Source organism: Sarcophilus harrisii, chromosome 2 (genome assembly GCF_902635505.1).
Source record: "Sarcophilus harrisii chromosome 2, mSarHar1.11, whole genome shotgun sequence".
Lineage (NCBI taxonomy): Eukaryota > Metazoa > Chordata > Mammalia > Dasyuromorphia > Dasyuridae > Sarcophilus > Sarcophilus harrisii.
Genome location: NC_045427.1, coordinates 53,825,893 through 53,840,106, shown reverse-complemented (window position 1 = coordinate 53,840,106; position 14,214 = coordinate 53,825,893). Strand labels below are relative to the sequence as shown.

Here is a 14,214-nt window from a genome sequence, read left to right as displayed (position 1 = left end):
AAACGGAGCATTGGCTTTTTATGGAAAGGGGGAACTTACAAGGATGCTTCTTTAATCCGTTTACTACCCGAAAATGGTTCAGATGAGCCAGCCACCCATATAACACCCTCCCCCCCCCCTTTTTTTTTAATTCGGTGGAGAGGCTGGGACCAGCTGGGACCAACTCACTTCTTGTAAAATCAATTACAAGTTCACCTCCGCCTAACGGGAGGAAGGCAGCGGCGGCTGAGGCTGAACTGCATTTTGTGCAGTTCTGAATCTCTTTAGCCGAGGACATCGGGGAACCAGACAAGTACTCTGAAGCTTACCAGATGACATTTGTGCTATCATCCCGCACGAGATTGTATGCTTCCCGGCAGGCTTCTTTGTCGATCTTTGTGGCCATCTCTTGTGACCAGAAACTGGATTCTCAGGAAAAAAGAAAAAAGAAAAAGAAAAAAGGAAAGAGTGCCGAAAAGGATGAACCAGTTGGGGAAGAGACAAGAAGCAAAACCCCAACACTTGACAATCCGAGAAGGTGGGAGGGTCTCAGGACTCAGCAACAACAGCTTTATCAAGATCCAAAAAGTCTCGAGTGAGAGACCGATGCCAGAGCCTAGTGCTTTCAACACCACGGTAGGAGATAGCACTGCCCGCTGCCTACTGAATGAGCTCTTAAGGAGGTGCTTAACCCACTCACTGCGGGCTGGCAGGGCGGCTCGCCTTCCCTGCGCTGAGTTCAGTCTTTGTCTATTGGTCCCGAGTCAGCCGGCTTGCCACGGGGAGCCCCCAGATCCCTCTCTGCATTTCCGCCAATCAGAACGAGAAGCACTCGGAGGGACACCCCTATCCAGAGCGACAGAATGGTTTTTACCTCAAATCTCCCTCCCCCGCCCTTCTCCTTTGGCTCCTAGTCTTTCTCCTCCTCCTCTTTTGATTCTCTTCTGCTGCAAGGCATTACTGGGATTTCTGTGTTAAATGATGTAACCGACTCGACTGAGGAGAGCTATAAATGACAGTTCGGCTCTGACCAAAATTCACTTATTGGTGGTGATTTTTAATAAAAGAGTTGGGTAGACTGGACATTTCATTATGAGCCAGGGACATATAAGAAATCGTGAATTAAATACACTCTATTCTTCATAAGGGATGACTGTAAAAACTGAAAGGGATTTTTGAGAACATCTAACCCAATGCTCTGATTTTATAGAAAGGAAAACGGAGATTTAGTGACCGGACCAAGGTCATGCTGGTAATTGATTCTATGAATAATCAGCTCAAAGGAAGATTTTAAATGCTCGTTTGGAAACTGCATTCATTGGGTATTACAAGTAATAAGGCAATAGAAAACTTCCTTAGTATTCATTTTGTTTTTATTTTTGTGTGTTTTAATTTTTTGTTGAAGCTTTTTATTCTCAAAACATATGCAAGGATAATTTTTCACCATTGATTCTTGCAAAACTTTGTGTCTTGGAATTCATTTAAAAGAAGAAAGGGATTCCAGAAGGTTTTGAAAGTAGAAATCCTGGAGATAGATGTCTAGGAATTTTTTCTGATATTTGGTCTGGAAAGAATGTGATGGACAAAACATTTGTCAGATGCCTTCTTTGTGCTTAGCTGTGGGGCTATTAAAATAAAATCTAGCTTTCAAGGGGATTTAGAGATGGAAGATCACAGTGGGTAAAAGTTCTGAAATCAGAAATATGAAAATATGAAACTTGGAAGAGACCTCGAAGTTACAGACCTTTTAGAATTGGAAATTACCTTAGAGGTCATCCAATGCAGCCCATTCTTTTTACAAAGAAGGAAACATGCTCAAAGAGGTTCCTTAACTTGCTTGAAGTCAGTTGGTGACAATCTTAGATCCCCTCAATGCTAATTTCAGTGTTCTCTCCATTTCCTTCACAATTACCATAATAAATCCAAGTCAGAGAAAGTTCTCTATCTAGAAAGCCCCAAACAATGAAAAGAAAAAAGGTTCATAAGCTAGTTATTTAGTAGCAGTGGATAGGATCCTGGGCTTGGAGTCAGGAAGACTCATCTTCATGAATTCAAATGTGGTCTCAGAAAATAGCCGGGTGATTCTGGGACAGTCACTCACCCTTATTTGCTCGGTTTCCTCTTCTGTAAAATCTGCTGGAAAAGGAAATGATAGGGGCAGCTAGGTGGCGGCACTGGATAGAGCACCAGCCCTGAAGTCAGGAGGGCTGTGTTCAAATTTGCCCTCAGACACTTAACACTTCCTAGCTAATGAGGCTAATAAAAGGGTTTTAAATTCCTGTTATGTTAATGAGATGATGTATAAGGTCAAATATTGCATGATGAATAATATAATGGCTTACATTCATTTGTAGAGAATATATCTATATACCTATACATATAAGTATATGTAATATATATATATATAGATATATAGTTTTCAAAGCATTTTCACATTCACATTCATAATCACATAAAATTCATTTGATTCTGTACCATCACTTAGTAGATGTGTGATCTTGTTCAAGTCTTTCCTTTCTCTAAGTCTCAATTTCCTGATCTGCAAAATAAAGATGATGCTTGGGGGGAGGGTGGGTTGTGAGAGGAGCACTTAGTAAAGCTGTTGTTCAGTCATGTCTGATTCTCTTTGGCACTTGGAATTTTCTTGGCAAAAAATACTAGAATGGTTTGTCATGTCCTCCAGCTCATTTTACAGATGAGGAAACTGAGATGAACATGAAATTAAATAATTTGTCCAAGAAAAAGTAAATGTCCACAAAAAGTAAGTGGCTGACACCACGAGATTTTTTCCTTTTCTTCAGTTATTTCAATTGACAAGCATTTATTTTCTCTCCCTCGTGCCCTTTTTGTTCCAATTTAATAGAAAAACAAAAACCTACTTGGATATAGTCAAGCAAAAAAAAAAAAAAATTAAATGTTATTTGATCCTAACAGAGACCCTATGGGGGAGGCACAGAGTATTATAGAAATGAGAAAACCAAGCAAAGAGAGATTGAGTTGCCAAAATTAGTATGTGTGTGCATTAAAATGTATTAAGAATAAAAATTCAGAGGAAGCTGTATTGAATTTGTTCAAGTTGCTTTCTTGGTTCTGCATTTGCTCTGACCTGCAAGTGTCAGAATGGAGGGTTAATAGCCTGGTCCCCAAGGTATTCCTTGACTTGCTCAAAGTCATACAATGAGGATCTGAAATTTAAAATTCATTGACCTCTACTTTTGAGGTCCATTAACCCTTCATTTATAGAAAAGGAATCAGAAGCTTACTTGTCCAAGGTCATACTGAGGCAGAACATGTCCTCTAGCTCCAAAGAAGGAGAACAGCCAGATCCTGATTAAGATCTGGGGTTTGGAGTGGAGTATGTGGACACTTTTATTTCTTCAGGTCAGAGTTACTCAAACCCTTCCTTCGCAGAGATGAAAGATAAAGCCCTCTGTATTCAAGTCTCTCCTGATTGTGGCTGACCTCCCCCTACTGGCTGTAAAGTATAAAGCATTTTTGTTTTTAGATTGGTCTAAGATTTGGAACATCCAGAGGAGATCTTTCATTTGTCAAGAGTATTAGAATTACAAGAAAATAAAGAGAAGATCTAGATTACAGATTCTTAACTTTTTTCTTCCTGTCATGGACCCTTTTGGCCCTCTGGTAAAAAGTTATTTTAGAAGAATGTTCTTATATGCATAAAATAAAATATATAGGATTACAAAGTAATAATAATAATTAACATTTATATAGAATCTACTTTGTTCCAGGCATCATGTTAAATACTTTGCAATTGTTATCTCATTTACTCCTCACAACAATCCTGTGAGGGGGGGTCAATTATTTTCCCCATTTTACAGTTTGAGGAAACTGAGGAAAACATATAATGACATACAATAGGTCATATAGCTAGTAATTCTCTGAAATCAGATTTGAAATCAGATCTTTATGATCCCAGACCCAGTGCTTAATCCATTGTACCACCCAGGTTCCTATATATTAATTATATGGAAATAGTTTGCAAAATATTTTTAGAAACAAGTTTATGAGACTCAAGGTTAAGAATCTCTAGTTTAAATAATAATAAGGAATTTTAAAAGAACTTCTGCTCTAGAAAAAGACCTATATGGATAAAAAGATTTATAACAGCCCTTTTTATAGAGGTAAAGAATAGGACAATAAGGGAAGAGATTCTCATTAATTGGAGACTGAACAAGTTTTGTTATAAGAATGGAATGGAATATTATTGTATTGTAAAAAGTGACAAAGAGGATAGTTTCAGAGAAACCTGAGAAGACTTGAATAAACTGATGCAACATGAGATGGGAAGAATCAAGGGAACAAGTCTTGCAAAAATTAACTTTAAAAGAATTAAGATTTCTGATCAACACAATGACCAATCATAGTACCAAAGGAACTTGATAAATGACTGACTGGGATTAAAAGACTTGGTTTGAATCTCACTTCATTAAGTATTTATTTGAATCCAGTGAAGTCATTTCATGCCTCTGTTCTTTCTTTTCATGGCTGATCTAAATTAGCTCTAACGTCCCTTTATTCTAGTTCTAAATCCTATTATTTTTATAGAAATACTGGGCCACAGAGTTTGGATTTCATTTTGGAAACTTTAAGGAACTATTTCCAAATAATCATCATGCTTGGACTGAGCGAACATTTCTGCTGCATTTCTCTGTTAACATTCTAAACACATTCAGTCCGGTGGGTCTGTTGACCAGAAAACATGTCAGACTCTTAAAATGCTATCTTCTAAACAGGCAAATGTAAAAACATTCTACAGTATGCGTGTTCATTAAAATGTATTAAGAATAAAAATTCAGAGGAAGCTGTATTGAATTTGTTCAAGCTGCTTTCTTGGTTCTGCATTTGCTCTGGTGGGAAAAAAAATTTCCCATCTCAGCTGAAGTCAATTGTTGTAAACGCGTGGCCTTGGCAAAAAGGTCAAAGGCATTTTGATATCCAGTAGGCTGTAGGTATTAATAGAATCCTGTATTTGTGGACTCAATGTAATTGATAGCATATGCAAACCATATTATGGTGAAGAAAGATCTTAGAGATCTAGAGATTTGGAAAGAAATTTTCCAAACCAAGGTGGATAATTTAATTTATTTAAGCAAGTAGGATAAAAGATTCCTATTTAATCTTATGGAGTACCTGGCTGCCAGTGCCTAATATATAATACACAATAAATACTTAATGGTGAACATAGAGACTCATTTTTTTTTTTAACACTGGGTAATTTTTCAACTTTGAGACATCAGGGCATAAAGAAAATAATTCAAAACATTAATAAGTTTTATAATCAAAAGGTTTTTTGAAATCCAAATTCTTTTAATAAAAATAATAATTGGTCTCTATATAGCACAAAATATTTCATGTCTTACTTCATCTGATCTTCATAGCAACCCTGTGAGGTAAGTAAAATATATATTGTTATCCTCATTTCACAGATGGGGAAACTGAGGCTCAGGTAGATAAAGTGGCTTGTCCAGTGTCAAATGGTAAATGTTGAGAGCCATATTCAGAACTATGTCCAGTCAACTCATTTCATTACACCATTTTGTTTTTCCTTTTAGAACTAGATGGGAGTCTAGAGATTTAGTTCAAATCCTAGATCTAACTAAGGCTCAGAGAGAGAATGGACTTGTCAGACATAAATGTAACAGAATCAAGATCAGAGTGAAAATCATATTTTGGAAGCAAAGCTTGGGAGAAGACAGGAGCCTTTACATTTCACCACATTGGATTCCAAGGAAGAGAAAATCAGCAAAGTATTGAAACAAGTCTTTTATTCTATCCTTAGGAACAAGCTGGAAAAATGTAGCCTCACTGATAGTACAATTGTTTATAGCTGAATAATCAGACCCAAAGAGAACTCATTAATATAGAACCCCAGGAATTTCTCCTTGGCCTAGAGCTATTCGACGATTTGTTAGTGATTCAGATGAGGATGGGGGTGGTAGGTCTGTCAAAATTGCCCACATATCAGGGTGAGCTAGCTGATGTGTTGGGTGAGAGTCTGGTTTCAAAAATATCTCAATTGGGTAGACTGATAAGTCGTCTATAAGAAGATATGATTTTATTAAATATATAAATTTTACTATTTAAAATTTATATTTATATTTTTTATTTATTATATTTCAAATCTACATTTTGAGATTGGGTTTTTAAAAAATGCAACCCCAAGGCAGAGGCAACTAGGTGACACAGTGGATAAAGTACTTGACTTAGAGTAAGGAAAAACCCAAGTTCAAATACTACCGCCTTGTCTAGCTGTGTGACCCTGGACAAGCCATTCAACTTCTTTCAACCTCAAGCTCCTAATCTGTAAAATGGGAAAAATAGCAGGGCTGGGGTTGAGGGGGAAAGAAAAAAGGAAAAAAGAAAAAAAAGAAATTTACACAATAACTTTGTTTAAATTTAAAAGGAATAGCAAGTTATATGCAATAAATTTGCAGTTTCATGTGTTATCTAATTTTTTTTATTTTACTGTGTTATGGAAATGCTTGTTTTAAATTAACAAAAATTTTAAAAACATAATAGGGGTAGCTAGGTGACACAGTAGATAGAGCACCAGACACTTAACACTTCCTGGCTGTGTGACCCTGGGCAAGTCACTTAACCCCAATTGCCTCAACTAAAAAAATTAATAACCTTCCAGGGTTGTTGTGAGCAGACCTTTATAGCATGATATAAATGCTAGCTACTAATAATAATGATGAAAATGAATTTATTAAGCATTTATTATATGTGAAATACTGTGCTAAATGCTGGGTATAAAAATATAAGCCAACAAACCAGACCTAGCTCTCAAGAAGTTTCTGTTCTAACAGAAGACAACACATGAATGGGAATGATGATTAGAATGGTCTGGAAAATGGCTGCCATTTCCTTTCCAGGAGTTTTATTTTCCATTTTACTACTTTTTCAGATGGGAGATGGAATCACAGAATTTGAGCATGGGAAGGGACCTCGACTGATATCTGGTCAACTTTAAACAAAACTGATCCTCACTGGAATGTACCCAATAGTCATGGCCCATTCTCTGGTCTAAGAGGAAGGAACCAACTTCCTCCTAAGGGAGGGCATTCTGCTTTGGAAAAGCTCTAGGTTCAAGAAGTTTTTCCTGACAATAAACTTAAATTGGTCTCTTTGTAACCTCTGCCCATCAATCTTGGTTCTGCCATTTGGGACCAAATGACAATCTTTATGCCTTCTTCACTTGACAACCCTTAAAAAGTACAACTATCTACGTGTTCCCTGAGTTCTCCTTTTTTAGGTCAAACTGAGTCATGAAGTATTAAGAAATTACTATGTTCCACTCCACTAAACTTTGAAAATACGAATATAAGCTGAAACAAAATAAAACAATCCCTGCCCTTGAGGAATTTATGTTCCAATGGAGGAAAACCAACACAAAAAAGAAAGCTAAAAAGGGAAGTACTTGTGATGTGAGGTGGTAAAGCTTGAAATATAGCAGATCTGGGCCCTTCCTCAAAATGGAAGTTCTGGGAGTTTCCTAATAGAGAAGGGAGCACAGGGCTAACTCTTATAACCAATCCTGATCTGTCATTAACTCAAGGTCCTTCACCAACCCAGCTGTTTTATCTTAGTCAATACTTCTTGACTTTGGGCTGCTTTCTGAGCCAGAGTGAGAAAATTCCTTTCAGCTACTATCATGCCCTTGTCCCATGCAAATCACCACAGGAACTTTGCCTTATTATTATTATTATATTATTTATTATTATTTTTATTATAAGTGGTTGTTAAGTTGAGCTAGCAACCTCTGTCCTCACTGCTTTCCAATGGACAAATCCAAATAACAGCAGTCTCTATATGACATATACTTTCTTGATCTGCAAATTTCATTTTTGTGAGTGTTGGCTATACCCCAGCTTCTTAAATTGTGGTTTGTGAGCCCCATAGGGAGTTTTGTAACTGAATGTGGGAATTGAACAATTATGATTTACCATCAGTAGATGTTTGACTTGTATACCTATTTTAAATATCTATATATCTAGAGTCATATAAAAATTTCTCAGAAAAAAGAGATTTTGAGTTTAAGAAGTCCTGTGCCAACCCACCCAAGATCTCATTTCTTCTCCATATTTTAGTAAAAAATATGAGAGAGGATGGGTGACTAAGAAAATTCAGCATTCTTTGATTAACTTCCTGGTGATAAACCACTTATGACTAGGAAAGCTGATCCTGATACTCATATCTAAAACATTGTCCACCTGATTAGCAGAACCTGTCAGAGTTTGCATTCCCCAGCCAATTTTTTGGTTCGATCGTTCTTTAGTCACGTTCAACTCTTCCAGTTCATTTTACAGTTAAGGAAATGAAACATACAGGATTAAATGACTTACCCAGGGTCACACAGTAAGTACCTGAGGTGAGTTGAACCCATGAAGACCAATCTTCCTGGTTACAGGATGGACACTGTCCACTTGCCACCCAGCTGCCCTTATCTAAGCCCAGCCTTCCAGAATGTAGGGTCCTCTGTAGGCTGGGATAAGTTTCTGAACATTTTTATTGTTATTATTAGCAACAATAACAATATTGTAATTAAGGTTTCCAAATCCCTATACTCTCACTAATTTTCACTTCCTCCCAGTCTACTAGCTGCTACCCTGCTATCAAATATGCTCACGTCTCTCCCATCTTTAAAAACCCCTCATTTGATCTATCCATCCCTACTAGTTATCTTCCTTTGTGGCTAAACTACTTGAGGAGACTACTCTATAATTGGTACCTCCATTCTCTTCCCTCTCATTCTCTATATAACTCTCTGTCATCTGGCTTCTGATTTCATCATTCAATCTAAACAACTCTCTCTCAAAGTCACCATTGACCTCTTATTGGCCAAATCCATGCCCCTTTCTCAATTTTTTTCCTTCTTGATTTCTCTGTAGCCTTTAATACTGTCAATGACCCTCTCCTTTTTCTTTCTAGATTTTGTGACATTGCTCTCTCCTGGTTCTCCTATCTGTCTAACTGCTACTTCTCCATTTTCTTTGTTAGATCTTCATCCAGTTTAAGTCTAACTAGTTGCGGATGTCTCCCAAGGTGACTTTAGTTAAATCATTACACATCTCTGTCCTGGGCCTTTTTATTCTATATTATTTTTTTAAAAAACCAATTTTATCAGTTCATGTCCAACGGGCTATTAAACATAGCCCTTTGATCCAGTAACACGACTATTAAGTCTGGATCCCAAAGAGATCATAAAAAAGGGGAAAAGACCCATATATCCAAAAATATTTATAGCAGCAATTTTTGTGGGAGCAAAAAATTGGAAATTGAGGGAACGCTTATCAATTGGGGAATGTCTGAACAAACTGTGGTATATACCTGTAATAGAATTCTATTATCCTATAAGAAATGATGAGTAGGCAGATTTCAGAAAAACCTGAAAAGACCTTTTTGAACTGATGCTGAATGAAGTGAGCAGAACTGGGAGAACATTATACACAGTAATAGCAATATGGTGCAATGATGAAGTATGATTGACTTACCTCTTCTGAGCAATGTAATGATATAAAACAATTCCAAGGAACTCACGATGGAAAATGCTCACCATATACAGAGAAAGAACAAACTATGGAGTTTGAATATAGATTGAAGCAGATTATTTTCACTTAAAATGAATTGTTGTTTTTTCTTTCTTTCTTGGGGTTTTCCCCTTTTGGTCTGAGTCTTTTTTCACAGCATGACCAATGAGGAAATATGTTTAACAGGATTGTACAGTTATAATCTATACTAGTTTATTTACTTTTTTGGGTAAGAGGGGAGAAGAGGAAAGAAAGGAGGAAAATTTGGAGCTCAAAAATCTTAGAAAGATGAGTGTTGAAAACTATCTTTACATGTAATTGAAAAAATAACAAAATACCATTAAGTAGGGAAAAAATCTCTTCAGTTCTCAGGTTTAAATGATCATTTCTATACAGATGCTCATCTATACAGAAGCTCTCTGTCTGCCCAATCCTAACTTCTCTCCTGACCTCCAGTCTCATATTTACAACAGTCTATTAGTCATATCTTGACCTTAGTGTTCACACATCTTAAACTGATCGTGTCACTATTATCTTTCCTCCCAAACTCTTCCCTTTTCCTGACTTATGTTGAAGGTTCCACCATCTCCTAGTCACCAGTTTCACAACCTGGGTCTCATCTTCCCCTCATTCACCCCTTTTTGTTTTATGACATCCTGGTGAAATCCTTCAAAATCTCATGCCTGGACCTTTATAAAAACCTCCTAATTGTTCTCTTTGCCTCAGGTCTCTCCCCTTTCCAATTCGTTCTCCTCTCAGTTGTCAAACTGATCTTTCTAAAACACAGCCCTGACTGTATTTCCCCTTTATCCAAAAAACGACAGTGGTTCCTTATTTCTTTCAGGATCAACTATAGAATCTTTTTTGACTCTTAAAGTTCTTTATGACCTGGATCCCTCCTACTTTTCCTTCTTTTTTTCTATTTTGGAAGCAATTGGGGTTAACTTCTCCAGACTCACATAGTTAGCAAGTGTCTGAGGCTGAATTTGAACTCAGATCCTCCTGACACTGATGCTCTATCCACTACATCACCTCTACTCTTCTTACTCATCAGTTCCTCCCACAATTCTTTGATCTAGGGACCCAGATCTCCTTGTTATTCCTCAAACTCCATCAACAGATTCATACTGTTTTCACCAGCTTTTCCTCCATGCTTACAATTGTATCCTTCCTCATCTATGCCTTCTGATTTCCTTGACTTCCTTGAGTTTCAGCTACAGTCCCCAGTCCCCTTTAATCTTGGTGCTTTTCTTTAGAGGCTACCAATAATTTATTCTGAATACATCTCATTTGTGTACAATCATTTGTGTATTGTCTCCCTCCCTGGACTGAGAGCTGTTTGAGTGTAGGGACTATTTTTTCCCCTTTCTTTGTATTCAGGGTGCTTTCTTCACACAGTGCCTGGCACATAGTAAACACTATATAAATGCTTATATAATGCTATATAAATGCCTTCCCTTTCCCTTCCCCTTTCCCTTCTTTGGCTGACTGACAATGCACTTCATATTTGTCATCTCATTTGATTCTCACAACAGCCCTATGAAGTAGATACTATTATTTGCAGATGAGGAAACTGAGGCTTGGGGTTTACCCAAGAACACAAAGCTAATAAGCGTCTGCAGTAAAATTTAAATTTAGTTCCTCCTGAGTCCAAATTCAAGCATGCTAATCACTACACTAGCTAACTCAGAATGCTTAAGACTATTTTAAGGATTTCCCAGACCACTAACACATAGCTTCCTTCCAAAAATTTTTGGAGCTCCCGAGGGGGCGGGAGCCCGGGGATACAGAGAATCAAAAAATGTGTCACAGCAAAGGATCACATGTTCCCTGATGTGTGGAGACAACTTGAGTTCTTCAATTGTGCCTAGAGGATTTTTTCTTTCATTTTTCTTGGTAGGAAGATATTCAAGAATAGAATTACCAAATGCTGACCTACCCCAAGGGAGGTCCTGTCTCCTCCCAGAGATATTTCTGTCATCTTTCTCAAGGCCATTCTTCCTGCTGTGTGTGCTCTTCAGGAAAGCAGCTGCCTCCCTGCAGGAAGTCCCTCTGATAGATCCAGAAAGGAAACTGTCATTTCCAGGAGAGTCAATTCAGTAGTCCTGGACAAGAACACTGTGGACAAACAAATGTGGAGTCTAGGGAAGAGAGAGTATAGGGAGCACTCAAATCCCTTTCCCTTCTGAACTTTTATGATATAGTATGTAAATAAGAGAGGAAATTCCCTATAATAAGGTGGAAGAGAACCAGATGGAAAATCAGAAGACCTGAATTCAAGTTTCGTTCTTATAAACTATATGGCCTCAGCCCAGTCACTTTCCCCTCTCTGGACTGAGTTTTCTTATCTATAAAACAAGGAAATAAAATTATATAATCTCCCAGATTCCTTATGGCTTTAAATCCTATGATCTTAATTTGTTATTTTTTAAATAACTATGTGAAGCTGGGCAATCAGTTTCCTCATGTAAAATGGGCTAGAGGAGGAGATGACAAACTGTCAAGACAACTCAAAAGGGGGTCATCATGAAGAGTTAGAAATAACTGAACATCAACAGAGCAGTAGAATTAGAGATGATTTCCCTCCCCTCCATCTTTAATCTGATACTGAGGGTACTTTAGCTCTTTAAATAAGTGATAAAAAGGAAGGATAATGGGAGACTTGGAATTGAATCTGTTCCTCACCAGATGACCTTAGTTAAATCATCTCTCTCTAAACCTCCATTTCTTCTTCTCAAAATGGAGGTGATAATAATATTCATACTACTTCACAACATTGGGAAAAGTACTTTTAAAATGCATTGTCAGTGTTAGTATTGTTTTTGGTCTATACTTATGTTTTCATTCATTCGAGGGACTCTAAGGAGCAAACATTCCTCTACCGATATAGGACTGCAACTCACTTGTCATTTCCAGTTTTAGAGAATGACTAGCTACACTGAGGGATGGAATGACTTCTCTATGATCATAGCACCAGTCTATCAGAAATAGCCATCTTCCTGTCTCCAGGACTGAACTACGTTCATTATGCCAAACTGCTTTTTCATTACTTGAACACATACTAAAAGTAGTTCTTAAAATTTTGTCTAGCGAGGGCTAAGCCAGAACATTTTGGCAAAGATGCTAGCAATTTTTCAGATTCTTGGCTTGGTCCTAATATTGTCAAAGCAACTCTTAATTACTGAACCATCAATTAGCCAAAACATTCAAAAACTGGCAGAAATAAGTGTGGCCAGCATTCTGTAAACATATTTTTACCAGGAAGAGATAAAATAGATAAAGAAAACATAAATCAGTATCCCTAATGAATATCGACATAAGGTTTTTAAATAAAATATTCGTGAAGCTGCTAGCATAGTATGTGAAAAGTGTTGCTATATGCTCTGAACAGATTCATATCGGGAATAAGGATTAGCTCAATATTAGGGAAACTAGAAATATAGTGGGCCATAATAGTAGCAAGAACAATAAAATGATTATATCAATAGGTGCAGGAAAAAAAACTTCTGACAAATTACAACATCGGTTTCTGTTAAAAATATTAAAAAGCATAGGATATGTGGATTTTTACTTAATAAGGCAAATAATACTTAACAAAAATCAAGATTTCACTTTTTATGTTATGGAGATAAACTAGAAGCTTTTCCAATGAGATTTAGGGTAAAAAGAGGATGTTCATTATCGATCATTCAACAAGCATTTACTAAGTAGTTACCATGTGCTAGATCATGGGGAATATGAAGAAGTCAGAAGCATGGCCCCTGTCCTCAAAAAGCTTACATTCTAAGGAAGGATATAACATGTAAATATCTATATATCTACAAGACACATACTGTATAAATGAAAGATAATCTCAGAGCTAAGGTACAAACAGCAAGGGAGAGAAAAAAAACTGAGAAAGGCCTGAGTAACAAAAGATGGAATTTGAGCTCTCTCGAAGGAACCCAGAGAAGCTTCGAGGCAGAGGTGAGAAAGGAAAATGTTTAAGCAACAAATGAAATACGTAGGTCTACTGAAAAAAAGGAGTTTATTATTTGCATAATGGAAATGTATCATTTTTTACCTGATATTTGAAATATGGAACAAGTATCAAGCCTCTTTTTTTAAATCTAACAATTGCATTGCAAAAGAAAAATGGGCAAAGTTAAACTCCAAAATGCTTCACAGAATTTTGTTTCTGTGATGACATTGATAGTTTTATCACAACTATTATTTGATATAAACATAGAAATACTATTGAAACGAGATAAAAAAAGAAAGGTGAAGTAGAAATAAAATGATAGCTTTTTAAAGATATTACTTGCTTAGAAAACCCTCAAGTCAAGTAAAAATGAATTGAAACGACTTCCACAATATTACAAGATAAAACTTACATTTTTTAAAAGCAAGAAAAGATACAATGATAAATTACATTCAAAATAACTGTAGAATGTATAAAATATTTGGCAGTCTGACTACCAAAATATAAGCAGGAACTATTATGAATATAACTCCAAAACACTTTTTACAGAAATATAGCCATAAATAATTGGAAAAATATTAATTGCTCCTGGGTAGGCTGAGATAATACATTAAAATGACAATGCTACCTAAATTAATTTCCTTATTCAGTGCCCTGCCAAATTACCAAAGGATTATTTTATAGGCGTAGGAAAAAATAGTAAAACTCATTTGGAGGAACAAA

General features: G+C 36.6%; 2 protein-coding genes across 4 annotated transcripts in view; one reads left to right on the top strand and one right to left on the bottom strand.

Moving 5' to 3' along the window:
- Window positions 1-733, bottom strand: part of COTL1 (coactosin like F-actin binding protein 1) — a 62,340-nt gene extending 61,607 nt beyond the window's left edge. Inside the window, exon 1 of the mRNA XM_003758456.4 lies at window positions 309-733. Coding sequence (XP_003758504.1) covers window positions 309-385 — 77 coding nt within the window. The 5' untranslated portion in view covers window positions 386-733. The remainder of the gene's footprint in view (window positions 1-308) is intronic.
- KLHL36 (kelch like family member 36) overlaps window positions 1-14,214 on the top strand; it is a 64,107-nt gene that overhangs the window by 6,827 nt on the left and 43,066 nt on the right. The window lies entirely within an intron of this gene.